General features: G+C 31.0%; 1 protein-coding gene across 1 annotated transcript; it reads right to left on the reverse strand.

Moving 5' to 3' along the window:
- Positions 1 to 2,958: 2,958 nt before the first annotated feature.
- Positions 2,959 to 7,368, reverse strand: LOC130820232 (very-long-chain (3R)-3-hydroxyacyl-CoA dehydratase PASTICCINO 2). The gene is made up of 9 exons (XM_057685523.1): positions 6,924 to 7,368; positions 6,701 to 6,812; positions 6,562 to 6,580; positions 6,372 to 6,460; positions 6,176 to 6,229; positions 4,938 to 5,008; positions 4,774 to 4,855; positions 3,407 to 3,503; positions 2,959 to 3,317 (listed from the first exon to the last, which is right to left on the reverse strand). Exons 1-9 carry the CDS (start codon positions 6,992 to 6,994, stop codon positions 3,247 to 3,249), a joined length of 666 nt encoding a protein of 221 aa, XP_057541506.1. The 5' UTR covers positions 6,995 to 7,368; the 3' UTR covers positions 2,959 to 3,246.
- Between the last annotated feature and the right edge of the window lie 8,437 nt (positions 7,369 to 15,805).

Here is a 15,805-nt window from a genome sequence, read left to right on the forward strand (position 1 = left end):
TTTCGGTCGAATATTAGGGTAATTTCAAAATAGATTAAATTTTGACAAGACTATTTAAAATCTTAAAAGAGTGGCTAAAGCTTGAAACAATGTTGATGGAAAACCATTGGTAGTCTTGTACTGATTGATGGACAAACATTGTGCTACCATTCAGTATAAAGTCCATGATTGTACTTACTTGACTAGTGTTGATCTGTTGGAGTTTCATTGCTTCTTTATTTGATGATAGTATATAATACATCTTAGTGTATGGAGTAGCTTTCTTTTTGTGTTGGTATTTATCAATATCATTATCAAATCAATGAAATGATATTCATTTGGACTTTCTAATTGAGCTTTACTTACACGTTTCCTTCTCAAAAAGTTGAAAGTTCAACTGAATTTTGATTCTCTATGAGTTCTTGTGAATAAGTTGGTTTATTGGCATTGTTTCAACTTAATTTTCGTTATTAGTGTCTTAATTGAGAGGTTAATTAAATTTGCTTTTGTAAAAGATGTTAATTTTCTAGATCAAGACCTTTTAATCCAAAAAGGAACATATTAGTATTCATTTGATTGTATTCTTATGATTTGTGTCCAAACAATCGTAATAATGTCTATTCATTAAGATACAATAGTTCAAAAAAAAGTGTATTTAGCTTTAAAAAAGATAAGAAGAACTCATTCGTTAGTTAAGTCATATGCTGCTCACATGACTTTTCATGAACAACTTTGTCAATAATTTGATAGCACTTTGGTAATTGTGTCTCTTTCTTAAATGGCTTTTCCATCCAACATTCTCACCAGAACACCCGGATTCACCTATTTCTCTCCTTGCTTTCGAGCAAAATCCTAATTCATAAATAGTACCAATAGCCATAATTCTTAACCTTAAAACTCTACAATTTAATTATAGCAATAACCTCAATGGAAAACCCTCAAAAGTCAAAGCATTACCAATTGGAAGATATGATACCAAATCCCTTGAAAATTCAACAAGTTCTAAAACCTTGTCAATTGGAGTAGAATCCCAATAAATCTTCCAACTCTCAACTCCACCTCTTCTAGCAACCAACTATTATATATTTACGATACTCGGAGAATAATAAGCACCAAATACAAACTGATTTTACAAATATGAACAAACATATCACAATGACTAGAAACGATAATAACACTAATGAAATTACAACTTATGATAAGAACACTTAAGCTTATAAAACTAATACTAACTAGAGATCATTTAGACACTTAAGCCTTCAGAAATTTGATATCAAATAGAGTTGCATCTAGATGCTTTCCTTACAGGACTATTTTGCCCACAATAATACCTAGGTGGAACTTCAAGAATACGATATAGAGATATAATGTTTTGCACTACCATATAAGCACTACATAAAGTATAGCAATGTGAAGGAACAAGTGTGTTTGTATGTGAAGTAATCTCAGAATTATGAAAGTAGAATTTGCAAAATTCTAATATCATAAACTTATAGAGAAAAGATGAGAAATTTTAAAAAAGCTGGACTATGATTATGAAAAGTATATATGCAAATCAAGCCTAATGTCTCTATTTATAGACTTGAAACAATGCAATGAATCAAGTATCACATCCCTTCATTACATCTCCTCAAAAAATATTTGCTTAAGCGTCTTGACTGTTTCTTATGCAATACTTTACATAATCGTCTTAATCGTTCCTTACGCGATACTTTGCATAACCGTTTTAATCGTTCCTCAAGCAATACTTTGCATAATTGTCTCAATCATTCCTCTTTGCATAATTATTACTAACCCGGAATGTTTGGCTTACAATACTATAGATATCCATCGTTAACACCTTTAATGTCTCTTTAATTTATACTGTGAATTGTGGTTCCTCATAAATAGGGGCAAATTCAGAACAAAATCAAATGATGTCGAATCAAATTCAAACGAAGGTTAATTGTTTTGAAACAACTTAAAGAAAAGGAAAAAATGTGCGTACTGAGATTTGAACTTGAATTAGTGTTGTGATCATAAAAAAACCCCCAACAAATATAACCAACACAGATAAGTATCTATAGGTATATGGTTCAATATAAAACTTAAATATTGTCAATTGACAACATTATTGGGCCTTATATTGGCCCCTGCTCACAAAATTAAAATTAGTTATTGTTGTAGTTGTAGGAGCAGATTGAAGAAACTATAAAGATTCCAAATTCTTTTCATTGTAAAGATTTAGGTTCAAATTTGGTTTAACAAGTTGTAAAAGAGGGCTAGGTCTAAGGTTAAAGATGAATGTGTTTAATTGATTTTTTTGATTTCATTTTTAAAAAATAAAAGAAATAAAAATTTTTGATTTTAATAACAATCAGCAAAATTTCAACGATAAAACATAAGTTTTCTGTTAGTAGGTACTTTTCGTCAAAAAAATGTATTATTTGATTACTTTTTGACAAGAAAAGTTAATCCAAATACGTTCTAACAAAAGTCGCTCTTACTAAGTACGCTTTGACAATTTTTCAAAAAGTGTTTTCAAATAACAAAAATCTTCTTTTTTTTTTTTTTTTTTTCTCAAGATACGTATCATAAAAGATATCTTCAACCTCCAAAACAACTTGTTCTAGTCTAAGAATGACAAGTTGAGAAAAGCTTATCCAAATTAAAATCTAAGAAATTAGAGTAAGGCCATTGATGTGATTAGAATATACTAAGTTTGTAGTTACAAACTTACTGCTCATCTTCTCTTATCAAAAATTAGAACCGGCAATGAGAGACGAGCACTCATGATGAAGTTTAAAGCTGAGTAAGTACGTTTTTCTAAATCATTATCGAGAGGATCATAGTTCGTGATTTACCTCATCTTTCCTTGTTTAGGTTAAAAATATCAACAATTCTCCTTTGAGTAAGAGTTTTTGTAGGATTCTAGCAATTAGAGCTAGTACCTCGTGGCTCGTACTGACAACAAACATAAACTTTAAACAAACCAAGCGATATCAGAATGGCTCAGTCGAGGCAGGCTTAGGAAAATCAAATGTATTACAAGTTATGTTTCAATGTTGTGTTTCAAAGCACAACTACATCCAAATCTTATAGTACAAAATACAAATGATCATACAGTTAAATAGTAAGAATTTTAGTATTACGAAGTCCAAGTTCCCTTGTACAACAAATATAATCCCATACTGCTGCTCAATGACTCAATGTGACGGTGCAATGCTGCAACATACCGATCAGAACCTAAGGCTAAGGATGCGACCAATCGGGCATAAAGCTTTCACATCAATCTTTCTTGGATCGAGAGAGGACCTTCTTCCTCTGTCCAAGCATGTAGTTATACATGTGCGGACTCCCTGCAAAGTTCACGCAAACTCTATCAGAAACCGAAGGAAAGAAACACGAAAACAAGCATTGAATATAGAAGGATTGTAGATTCATTCACCTGGAACGTATATTCCCAGCACAAGTAGTGCAGCATAGTAGTTGTCGAAAGAGTAGTTCCATTTGTTGGGCATCCTTATGCAGTAGTTCTCAGAATTCTATAGTAGCAGAAAATGAACCGGAAAATATGTCAATCGAAATTGGAGTATACATGGATGGCATGAAGATTATCATGTATCTATCGTCCGTTTAATTTTCCTTTTCCCATTGTTTTTTCCTCACCTAAATTGTTTTAGAAAGTATTTGGTGATTTAAAATTGTGCGGATTAAGTATATTATGTTGAAAATACTTCACATATGAGGAAGATCTCACATCACTAAAATAGTGGGTTGTGGACTAGTGGACTTGCATATATGGCCATACGGGTAGTCTTCCTAATACTATATGGTTTTGGGAAAGAGTGAACTTCATTAAGTATGTATGCAAGTCAACGCTCATTACACATGGGTTTATGGACCCGAGCCCACGGGTGCCCCATGGGTGTCCATATGAGTTGGCTCATAGGTGATTATGTAACTAATTGTCATGGCCTAACATACACTACCATTTCTGTCCTGTTAGTAACTACGGACAGCTGAATTTATTGCGAAGATAACATGGTTAGAATGCATGCTCGTGAAAGAACTACGGGTTTGCCTACTTGCGATCAAAACCTCGTTCCTAAAGAAAAATCCTATCAGATTACAATATCAAAAAGTTTATTGAACATCTGTGGTGATTAGCAAAGATAATTTGACAATAATTTTCTACGACAATCAGCAACAGCAGAAGTTCAACCAGCAGGTTTAAAATTTTGTTATGATCTGGCAGCACAAAAAAAAAAAACTAGTTTTTGTAGGAAAGAGCTGAAAGACCAATGTTACGTGAAATGAAATTCGATTCGATACAAGAAGTGAAACAAGGAATGAGCAACATTAATTTAATGTTTCGGAAACTTAAGAAACAGAAATTTGCTCCAATAGAATCATATAAGCTAAGATAAGGCCATGATGTTGTCCAAATACATTGATCATAAGTAGAAAATAGAACCATAACACAGATCATATAGCAATAGGCTTGTATTGCAAAAGTAGAGCACACATAACAATAAGACAGTAAAAGAAAAAAAGAAAGAACAGATAAGTTTCTTCATCTTGATGCAAACAAGAAATGAGAAACGTTAATTTAATGTTTGGAATCGCATTTTTTATAATTTCGATACGAATGGTTCAAAACGCGGTACGCACCATGGTTTGCGTTTAAATAGTTTGAACGCCAAGATAGGGTACTGCTATTTTTAATTTTAGTATTTTCGAAAAATAAACATGAACATACTCATGACATTTAAGGGGAAGTTGAAAGAGTATCAAGGCTCTATCAAGGCTCACCTTGATGTATGGTAATGCCAAGTATATCAAACCGACTTCACTTGAAATGCCGGATGGATACAACAATAGGAAGGTGCTGTACCTGCAATATACAATCCGAGTCCGACACTTGTAAGTAACTTAGTGAAGTATTTTTCCTAGTATACAGCGTATATTGCTAATACCTTAGCCACTGAAGCCATGATGGTGCAGATCCAAAAACTTCTTTCATGCCAAAGAAAGAATACCGAATAATCTGACAATAGCTAGAGTTAGTATTCTCATGTACTTTTATTTAAAAAGTAAAGAAGCAGCAGGGAATGTTCTTAAGCAAGTAAAAGAGTTTCCAATGAACATCTCCAACTTTCAGACAATGATGCTTCTCCAGCTTGGCTGGCTAGATGATCATCACATCATATTGTCTTTAATTGGGTACAGAATTCATGAAACGCAACAAAATCAGAAATGTAGAATCACGCGAAGGATTAGTGCAGAGGATACAGTAAGTGCTCTTAGTGTAGTCCACTCAGTAGCTATACATGTACGAAGTATTATCTATGAAAACCTTTTCAACTTTACCCATTACGCACAGGCCACAAATTTCTCCTTTGCTCTACCAAGATCATGTTATGTTTCAAATTCTATATTGAAAGTTCCTTTAGTTGCATCTCCCCAACAGAAAAGCAGACAAAACAAAGTAAACAACGGACCATGAACATAGGTAATGGGTATACAACACTAGACATCTACCGGTGGTGAGGGAGCAATTACAGAGAAATGCAAAGCCTGATCCTTGCATTGCCAAGTAAAACAAGCACGCTAATACTTAGGCTTGGCAAGGCTAAAGTCCATAACTACTGGTTATAACAAAACACGGATTTACTGCTATGCTATCACAAAGTGCTACATATAGGAACATTAAAGTCTGAATTCCTCGTCAACAATTGTTATACTTAGCAAGTTCAAAAACCTCAACAAAATCAAACATATACATCATTGACTTATTGCATCAATAATACTCTTCATATAATCGTCAATAGATAACTATTTGTCCAGCAAAACATTAATTTTTCGAACACATACATTTATATAGCATCTCAAGTTCATATCCTCATTCCATTCGAGTAACTTCCAAAACAACATATCCTTTAGCATCCATTAATGTATCTATGCATTTTCAATCATCATCATCAACATCATCATTTCCAGTGTATCCCGCTCATAGAAAACAATGATCAGGGTCTGGGAAGGGAAAGACGGCGGCAACTCATATCCATAGAGAAAAGCGCAGCATCTATGCATTCATCAATATCCATATCAATTCCTCTCAACTCTTTTCAACTATTTTTGATCCTTACAAAGTCAACAACAAAAAACACTTACACTCATACTTCTATAATTGAAGACAATACAAGACACTTACCTCTGTAACAGACCAACTGAGCACCAAAGAGCTAACGAGGAAATGAGTTCGAATCTGAGAAAACAAAATTGCATCGATAAGAAGCAATCATACATACTTCCATAATCACATTCTCCACTTCTAAAAGTGGGGAGGGTGAAACCAAAACTCAAAAAACTTTTATGTAAAGCAAAAAAAAAGGGCCTATAATTCATACCTCTGGAAAGCTATACAAAATAACCCAAGTAACATACAACCTTGAACCAATTTGAGGAAGTGTTGCACTTATTGGTGATCTCACCAAACCTTCAATTAGTTTTACACAAATGAGCTCAAAATTAATAGAAAAACAAGAAGTAATTCATTTTTTCAACAAATTAAAATAAATTACAAAAAGTTTGACTCACCAATTAAACCATGAATAATCTGTTCGACGAAATGCCGCAAACAAAAAGTAAACGCAGAAGATCAGAAATTCCCCACCAAAAATCTAGTGATAACAACAACCGAAACAACCTAATTCAGTAAAGAAAATAAAGGAAAGACCTCCAAAACGGCGGCGGTTTGAGCAAGTTGAAGAGGCTTCTCAACGGCGTCGTATACATGTTCATGACTTGATTCTCTTAAGGTTTTAACAGCAAAATACAAAACTTGTGCCCTGAAAAACAAATACCCAGAAAACAAATGTAATAAATTTCCGATTTTTATTGAGAATTGGTAAATATAGAGTAAATTAAAACTAAAATTAAAAGAGATAAAAAGAACAAACCATCCAAAGCAAACAGTCCAATTGTAAATTGAAAGGTAAACACGTCTTAGAAAAGAGAAAAAACCCGCCATTTTTCTTGTAATGGGTTAACAATGGCGTCTTTTTGTTGCTAATTTGAGTAAGAAAAGAGCAGATAAAAATGGAGTTATAAGAAATGGGAAGAAGTTGGGAATTAGTGGGTGAGAAGGGAAATAAATGAAGAGGAGAAAACAGGTGAACAGATCAACTACCCAGATTTATGATTTACGTAAATGATTAGTTATGGAGTACTGCTACTAATTGATCAACTAACTTCTGCAATTTAGCTATTGTCTGAGATCTAAAATCGGAAATGTATGATTATTTATCTGGAACTTAATTGTTTTAAAATACTTTATCATCGGAGTAATACTAGTAGAAATTTAGGTCATGAAATTTTTGCATTTTATCGGTTACAACCAAATATTGGCATGTCCCATTCAATTTGCTTATTTTAATCTGTGTCTTTGTGATTTTGTATCAATTTTTTTAAATACGATTTTATTATTTTTACTTTTTATATATATTTTTTTATTACTTATCCAATTCTTTATTAATCTTTAGACAAAAAGCAAAAACCTTTTATACTCTTTCCTAAGAAATATACTATTCTAAAACTCTTTTTTATTTATAGTTATCTCTTTATTTTGTGGTCACTTTTATAAATGTAAATTTTTTTAATTTTGCCATTCTGTAAAAAAATTATGATTCAACATAAATACAACTATATGATTTTTCTTAACTATTCTAAACATAATTTTTATTTTTTGTTGATTAATTTTTGAATAAATTTTAAAAAATAATTGAAAAAAGATCAATTTACACAAAATATGCGACCATATCTAAACGCAGTCGCACAAAATGTACAACTTAGCCCCTATTGATTTTTTAATATTTTCTTGATTGAAAATTTGACAATTTTATTCTCGACATTTTAATCAATTACTATGTTTTCACCTACTGTAATATTATTAACTATTTTGGAAATCCAGTTTCCAAAAGTTTTTTCTAAATAACTATATTTAGAGTCTCGCAAATTATCAAATGATACGATTTAATGGTGAGATAATCTCTATTAGATTGACTCATGTACACTTACAGTATTAAAGTGACCACTTATAAATTATTCTTGTGAGGGATTGTCTCTCGATAAGACAACCTCAAAACAAATGGGACATGTGCTAATAGTTGTATTAGTTTTATTCAACGCAAGAATAAAAAGCGTCTCACAATAGTGTTGTCTCACATAAGAATTTGTGTAAACTTAAAGTGACCACTTAAATTATCATTATAATCTTCAAGTGAGCACTTTTTATAGTGTTAAAGGAATAATTTTTATAATTTTAAAGTGATCACTTATAATTTTAAAGTGATCAATTATAACTTTAAAGCGATCACTTACAGTTTTAAAGTGGCAACTTTTTATAGTCAAAGTAATCACTTATAACCGTAAATCAATATATCACTTACAATTTTAAAGTGATCAGTTAGAGAAATTAATTGATTATATGGGTTCATCCTATGGTGAGACGTTCTCATTGTTATTATATTGTTCTAGATACTTTCAATTTGATGAATATAAGTTTCCCTTTGCCCAACTCAATTTTTGGCCTCACGCCTTAAACACGGCCACTTATCTTCTCAACATACTCCCTTCTAAACATCTTGGCAACCTCACTTCCACTCACTTACTTTATCATAAGTCTCCCTCCTACACACATCTCCGGATTTTTGGGTGTTTATATTTTCCTCTCATTCCCTCCACCACAATCCATAAACTTCAACATCGCTCTTCTCCATGTGTTTTTTTGGCTACCCTTCCTCGCATAGGAGTTACAAGTGTTATAATCTCTTTTCTCGCAAGACTATTATATCTCAACATGTTCTTATTAACGAGCCCAATTTTCCCTTTTGCTGCTCTCATGCATCATCTCCCCAAGCATATCAATTTTTAGATGATCCCTCTCCCTTAATATTTTGAAAATTTGAAAAAAATGACATTATTTATCAACTTAATTCCAAAAATAAGCTCTGTGAAAACTTATTTTTCAAAATAAGCTTCCGTACATCCAAACCTAGCCTCAGAAACTTTCGCCGTTACTAACAGCGACTTTAAAAAAAATTATTATTTTTTTTTTAAAGTCGCTGTTAGTAACAGCGACTTAATGCATTTTAAGTTTTCAGCTCTCAGTTACTTCTTTATTCCAGCCGACGAGATTAAGGAGTTAACAGTTAACTTTAAAATCGCTGTTAGTAACAGTGATTTTAGCCTTTTATTTATTTATTTATTTTTTTCTCTTTCGCTGTTAATAACAGCGATTTTACCCGAGGCTAGGCTTGAATGTACGGAAGCTTATTTTGGAACCTAAGTTTTCCCGAAGCTTATTTTGGAAATTAAGTTGTTAATTAACCTTATTTTTTTCAAATTTTCGTACGAAAATTTGAAAAAAGTAAGACGATTTAACAACTTTTTTCTCAAAATAAGCTCCATGAAAACTTATTTCCCAAAATAAGCGTCCGTACATCCAAGCCTAGCCTCGGGAAGAGTCACTGTAAGTAACAGTGAAAGTGAAAAAAAAAAAAAAATTAAAAGCCCAAAGTCGCTGTTAGTGACAGCGACTTAAAAAAAATAATTTAAAAGCCCAAAGTCGGCTGTTACTAACAGCGACTTATAAAAAAAATAATAAAAAAAATAATTTTTTTTTTTAAATGTGTATTAGCATATGGTAAAGTCACTGTTCACTGTTGATAATAAAATCAATTATAAAACTTTCAATAATCAAAATGTAAATAATCAAATCTTATTTCACAATATTTTAACTGTATCTCAATACTTCAATGAAGAACTAACCATTTTCTCTCATAAAGAAGAAGAATGACCAGAAGAGGATTCCAAAGGTGCACAAGCACAACTTTTAAGATTCAAACATTGAACTTCATTAATTCCATACTTCAATCTACGGAATTCACTCATTTGTGCACCAATTTGCAATTCACCTTCCGGATTTCAGAGAATGGAAAAGGGTTTGTCATGTTTATGACAAGAGTAAAGAAGCAAGAAATTCAGAAGAAACATTTTAAATCGGGAAATCGGGAAGAAAAAAAAAATTTTGACAAACGAAATTGACAACTCAGATATAAGCTGCTTCTCAAGCAATCCAGCTGTGTCCTCGATTCTCGAACTTCTCATGTTACTAAAAAAAAAAAAAAAAAAAAAAAAAAAAAAAAATTTAAGTCGCTGTTAGTAACAGCGATTTTAGGCTTTTAATTTTTTTTTAAGTCGCTGTTAGTAACAGCGACTTTGGGCTTTTAATTTTTTTTTTCTCTTTCGCTGTTGCTAACAGCGACTCTTGCCGAACCTAGGCTTGGATGTACGGACGTTTATTGTGGGAAATAAATTTTCACAAAGCTTATTTTTGGAATTAAGTTGTTAAATAATCTTATTTTTTTCAAATTTTCAACCTCGTACTGCATCAACTCCCACTGGGCCTGCCTCATGCGGCCCAGTTCTCCCCAGCCCACCTTCACTCCACCTCCTTGGAATATTTGAAAAAAATAAGATGTTTTAACAACTTAATTCCAAAAATAAGCTTCGTAAAAACTTTATTCCCAAAATAAGCATCCGTACATCCCAACCTAGGCTTGGTGTATTGTCGTTGTTACTAACAGCGACTTAAAAAAAAATAATAATAAATTTTTTTTAAGTCGTTGTTGGTAACAGCGACTTAATGTATTTTAAGTTTCCAGTTCTCAGTTACTTTTTCATTTCAACCTACGAGATTAAGGAGTTACCAGTTAACCTTAAAGTCGCTGTTAGTAACAGCGACTTGAGGCTTTATTAATTTTTTTTTTATTTCACTGTTAGTAACAACGACACTACACCAAGCCTAGATTGGGATGTACGAACGCTTATTTTGAGATAAAGTTTTCACAAAGCTTATTTTTTGAATTAAGTTGTTAAAACATCTTATTTTTTTCAAATTTTCACCTCCTTGCTCCTTGACTTCTTCCTCATCCCATCCTATTCCACCACCATCACCGTCCGACATGTTTACGCGTAGTAAACATGACATTTTAAAACCTAACCCCAAATACTTTTCCCAAGCTGTAACAGGCGTAGCAGTCCCAGTATATAATTCACACTAATAATTATGTTTACAAAAAATAATGCGAAAGTCTTAATTCCAAACTGCTAAAATCCATTAACATTTAAAATTGTTCAAAAACATAAGTTTAAAATATCATAATTGAGAGAATAACACATATTGTTTTCTCAAAATATACTAAAAGCATAAATACACCCTGATCATCAAAGTCATCAATCAGTAAAATAAAATGCAGCTAAATCCTTGATAAAGAAAATAAATATTTCGGCCTAGATAGATCTTGAAGCTAAACCTTACTGCAAAATACTGTCATCCATGATACGGATGACAGTCGTTTGAATCAAAATTAGCGCCTAACGCCAAGTACAAACTCCTCAACAATGTAATACTATGACAATCATAATATATTCACAAGATATGCAAAGTACATTTCAATCCTTGATTTTAAGTTCTTCGGTTCTCGTTTCTCATTTTCAGTTCTCAAATACTTTCAACAATTTTTCACATTCATCACATGAATGTAAATAAATATCTTCACTTGGTAACTATAAGGTTCTTTCAATAGATTTACTTAGATCCAAAATCACATTTGCACAACACACATAATAATGACTTTCTGATATATTTAAGGGTCTAGCTAGAGGAGGAACATATTCCAAACTCTAACTTTGACGGGAGCCATCGCTCCACCAATTTTTATGCTTCAGCTTCTATAGGATGGGACTCTCTCGGTCCCCTTATCTAACCCCGCATTTCAACGTGCCGGGAAACACGGGCGCCAGATTACACGTCGGTCCGTGGTTCGACATTTCCTTACTATCAGAGTCATTCATCAAAGAACACATAAGTTTAAACAAGACTCCTCGTTATCTATTTCACATTGTTTATCAGTCATCCCTAGTCTAGTCAAACTCCAAGCCAACATTCTCATAAGGAAAAATCAACATATTTGATAATTTAATAATTAGAGATTCTCAATAAATACAATTTCAAAAAGTATGACATTGTTTTCTTTACAATAACATATAAACTTACAAAGTCTAAGGAAATTTTTCGTAAAATTTAATAAGGAGTTTCCATCGATTAAACATGTAAATTAATTAAAAATTCATAATAACCAATAAAAAATTATATAAATATATTAGAGAACCAGAGGCTATATGAAGTTAGTTTTAGACCATAAAGTTCAAGAAAAACAAGCTTATGCATTCTAACTAAATTGTTCGGCCAATTTACCGATAAATCGATATAAAATTATTAATGTCCTCAAATGTCCACGAAAATTTTTTCCAAGCGTCCTCATATGATCCTACTATATATGGGAGTGTCTCAGAAAAAGTTCAAGTCCAAAATAATCCATTTAGTATTTATTTCATATTTTATTATTTTTGAATTTACCGTTTTATCTAAAATTCACGAGGGTCCGTAGATGGTCATATAAAATTATCTTAATCAAATTTCAAACCTACTGCGCATATAAGAGTCTCATAAAAAATTATAGCTCGAAATAACTTCATTTAGTAATTATTTCATATTTTAGCATTCTACGTTTTATCGGTAAGTAGTAAAAAACACTTAGTAAAAATTCATAGAAAAATACCAAAAGTTTATATTCTGGTCCAAACTTGTAGAAAACATGATAAGATGATTTTATAAATTGTTTTATCTATTAATATTATATTTAACCCCCTATTATATATTAGAACATATTTTATTACTTAAAATTCCATAAAAAACCATTGTAATGAAATAACTTAAAGGAAATGAACCCAAAATGACTACTGTGGATTTCATATAAAATATATTTCTAAAGTTATATTTATTCACAACAAGAACCTCATAAAAACCTCACAAATTTTATGCATTTTTACATAATAGAAATTCATAAAATTTACATGCATGAACATTAAAGTGACAATACACATATGTTTAAACATATCCCTCAATAATATCATATAAATGAAAAATTTTCAGATTTATATATTTTTCTTTTGTGACTTTAATTTAATGCCGATTTAGTGTAATAATCACAATACTTGAAAATTTATAATATAAACATATAAATAACATTTCTAACATTAATATATATAAATATATCATAAGTTTTCCATTAATAGCATGCATATACTTAAACTTATGATAAACACTTTATTTTTACTTTTAACACAAAAAATGTGTTATTCTTACTTTAAGTGAACATGTAAGATAAAATTTAATCAATCTAACATATTGTTATATCTTTCACATAATCAAGTAAATATAATATAAATTTCACATATTAGAAAGTTAAGAAGTGTGTACCATAAGCTACAAAGGATGCAAGAGAAATGATAAGAAATAAAAACTCCAAAATAAGAGAAAATAAGCTCCAAGAATAATCTTCATAGTTTCAAGAATAATTATCCAAGCTTCCAAAATAATAATACTAGAAACTTACAAAAGTTTAAGATTTTGGTTTAGGAAACGATAAGATTATTTTTTATCTTCTTCTTTAACTCTAATTCTAAATTCCAAATTCAACGTAAAGTCCAAATCTCTCACCATCATAAGTCCCTTTTCGGCATGTCTTACTAAAATGCTCATAACCTCTAACTACGAACTCCAAATCCAATGATTAAAGTGTCTAATTTCTCACAACTCCAAGACCCATATTTCTTAAGAACAAACTATAGTGTTAAAATGAGTAGAAGATAGTTGAAAATTCACAAAATTGAAGATGCTTGAAATTGGCTTACTCTTAGTTGTCCGGAATGTTTGAGGGCAAAACATAAAATGCTCCAATTAATGCAATTCTTGGATCTAAAATATGTGAAATTTTGTATACAAGACCACCATAAGGTTTATTTGTACATGCATGAGGAGGAATATGGGTAAACACTTCAAATTGAGTTCATGTATACAATTGACCAAAAAAGAACAATAAGTCATGAGTGTTTTCTTGAAGAAGAGGGGCTTATATAGCTAGTATATGTGCGTGTGAGGTATCAGTAGAAAGCTTAGGATGTCTAAATTATTATAACATAAAAATATGAGGCACTCATTAAGAGAATTTTGGAGAAAGGATGATTTTTTCAAGGTATATAAGCTTTCGAAAACTATTGATGAAGGGGTAGAAAAATGGGGATGAATCTTTCATTTTTGGAGGGATATAAGGTCGTGTAAGGTAACTATAGAAATCTTAGAGTGTTAGGAAAGGTTTCCAAGTGGTAGCACTCAATTATATAGGGTATAGCTTAGGTAAAGGGTATCTTTCAGACCTTGCAAAACTGTCACTAAACCAGATCTTTGTACAAATCTACACTCTTTTCTTTATTTATACCACAATTGCATGCTACCTCAGTCTAATGGTTTTTGTGGAGCATCGAACAGCCCCAAACCTTAGGTTTGAGAATTTCACGATTACTTTTGGAATAAAGTTAAAACTCATACTATTTTGTTCATTTTTTCGTTAAACTGTCTTATACATTTTAAATTTTCTGATATTCTTACTATGAAATTTGGTCCTAAGTTGAACTCAACTTGTCAGCTTAGGTACTAAGAAATTGGGCCTTCCACTTCTGTTAGCCCACCGACAGACCTTTTTGCTAATGATCAAGATCTACCGGGCAATGCTCCGTTTCTCGAAAACTTGAAACAGATTTTCTTTTAACAAAAAAAAAAAATCTAGCTTTGAAATATTAAAATTCCCAAAATAAGTGTATTCGTGTCCAAGCCAAAGGTCAGGGCTTGTTATTATTAGCGAACAATAGAAAAATATTTACCATAACTTTATCGCTATTACTTTTATTATTTGGTCAAAAAATTTTCACTATTATTAAGATTGAACAAAAAAACAACGTTATAACGTATCAGAGGACAAACAAATCACATTTTTGCTTGCGGGTGGATAACAAAAATCTTATCTAGTAGGAGTATGATTTTGCTTGATAATAAAGATAAAAGAAAATTATGTTTGGAGCATGTCATGAATAAAATGTTTGTGTGTGGTTATGTTTATTTCATATTTGGGAGTTTGATATAATGTTTGAACACCAATTTAGTCTCAGAGTAGTAAATCGTAAATTAAAATTTACTCAGAAAAATCAGTTTACTTATTAAAGAAAAAATTTTATTAGTAAAAATTATTTTTTATCAGTAAAATAGATTTGTTTTAGGAAAAATTACCTTGAATAATCCAATATAGTCATGATTTTCCTATAATAATCCCACCTATTGATTAACCATGAATAATCCATACTTTAGGAGATATTTTCCTAGAGTGAACCCGGTAACAAGTTTTATTTGTTTTAAAAAAAAAACTAAAATAAAATGTTCAAAAAAATGTAAATAAATGTTAAATTTTTTTTTTTGACTTTTTTATTATTCTGAAAATTTTATGTAGTTTTTCAAAATTTTTCTCTAAATTTATTTTAATTTTCAGTTTAACTTTTTAGTAAATTACCTACTATAGTAGGTCATCTGGTTACCCGAATTTACTTTAGACAAATACCCTTTAAAGTTGAGATTATTCAATAGGTGGGATTATTGTACGAAATTCATGAAAATGTTGGATCATTCTAGGTAATTTTTCTTTTATTTTACTAATAAACTTTTTAGTCAGTAAACTTTAGTTATGAATATTTAATAAAATGTTACATATAAATTAACTAAAGAACACATACGCGCATTGCCAGAAAACATATATATACTAGTATACAATTTAATAATAAATGTTTCAAAGCGGTGAAAGTTAATTTTAATTATGATAATTCTTTTAGA

The sequence above is a fragment of the Amaranthus tricolor genome, chromosome 8 (genome assembly GCF_026212465.1).
Source record: "Amaranthus tricolor cultivar Red isolate AtriRed21 chromosome 8, ASM2621246v1, whole genome shotgun sequence".
NCBI classification, from domain to species: domain Eukaryota; kingdom Viridiplantae; phylum Streptophyta; class Magnoliopsida; order Caryophyllales; family Amaranthaceae; genus Amaranthus; species Amaranthus tricolor.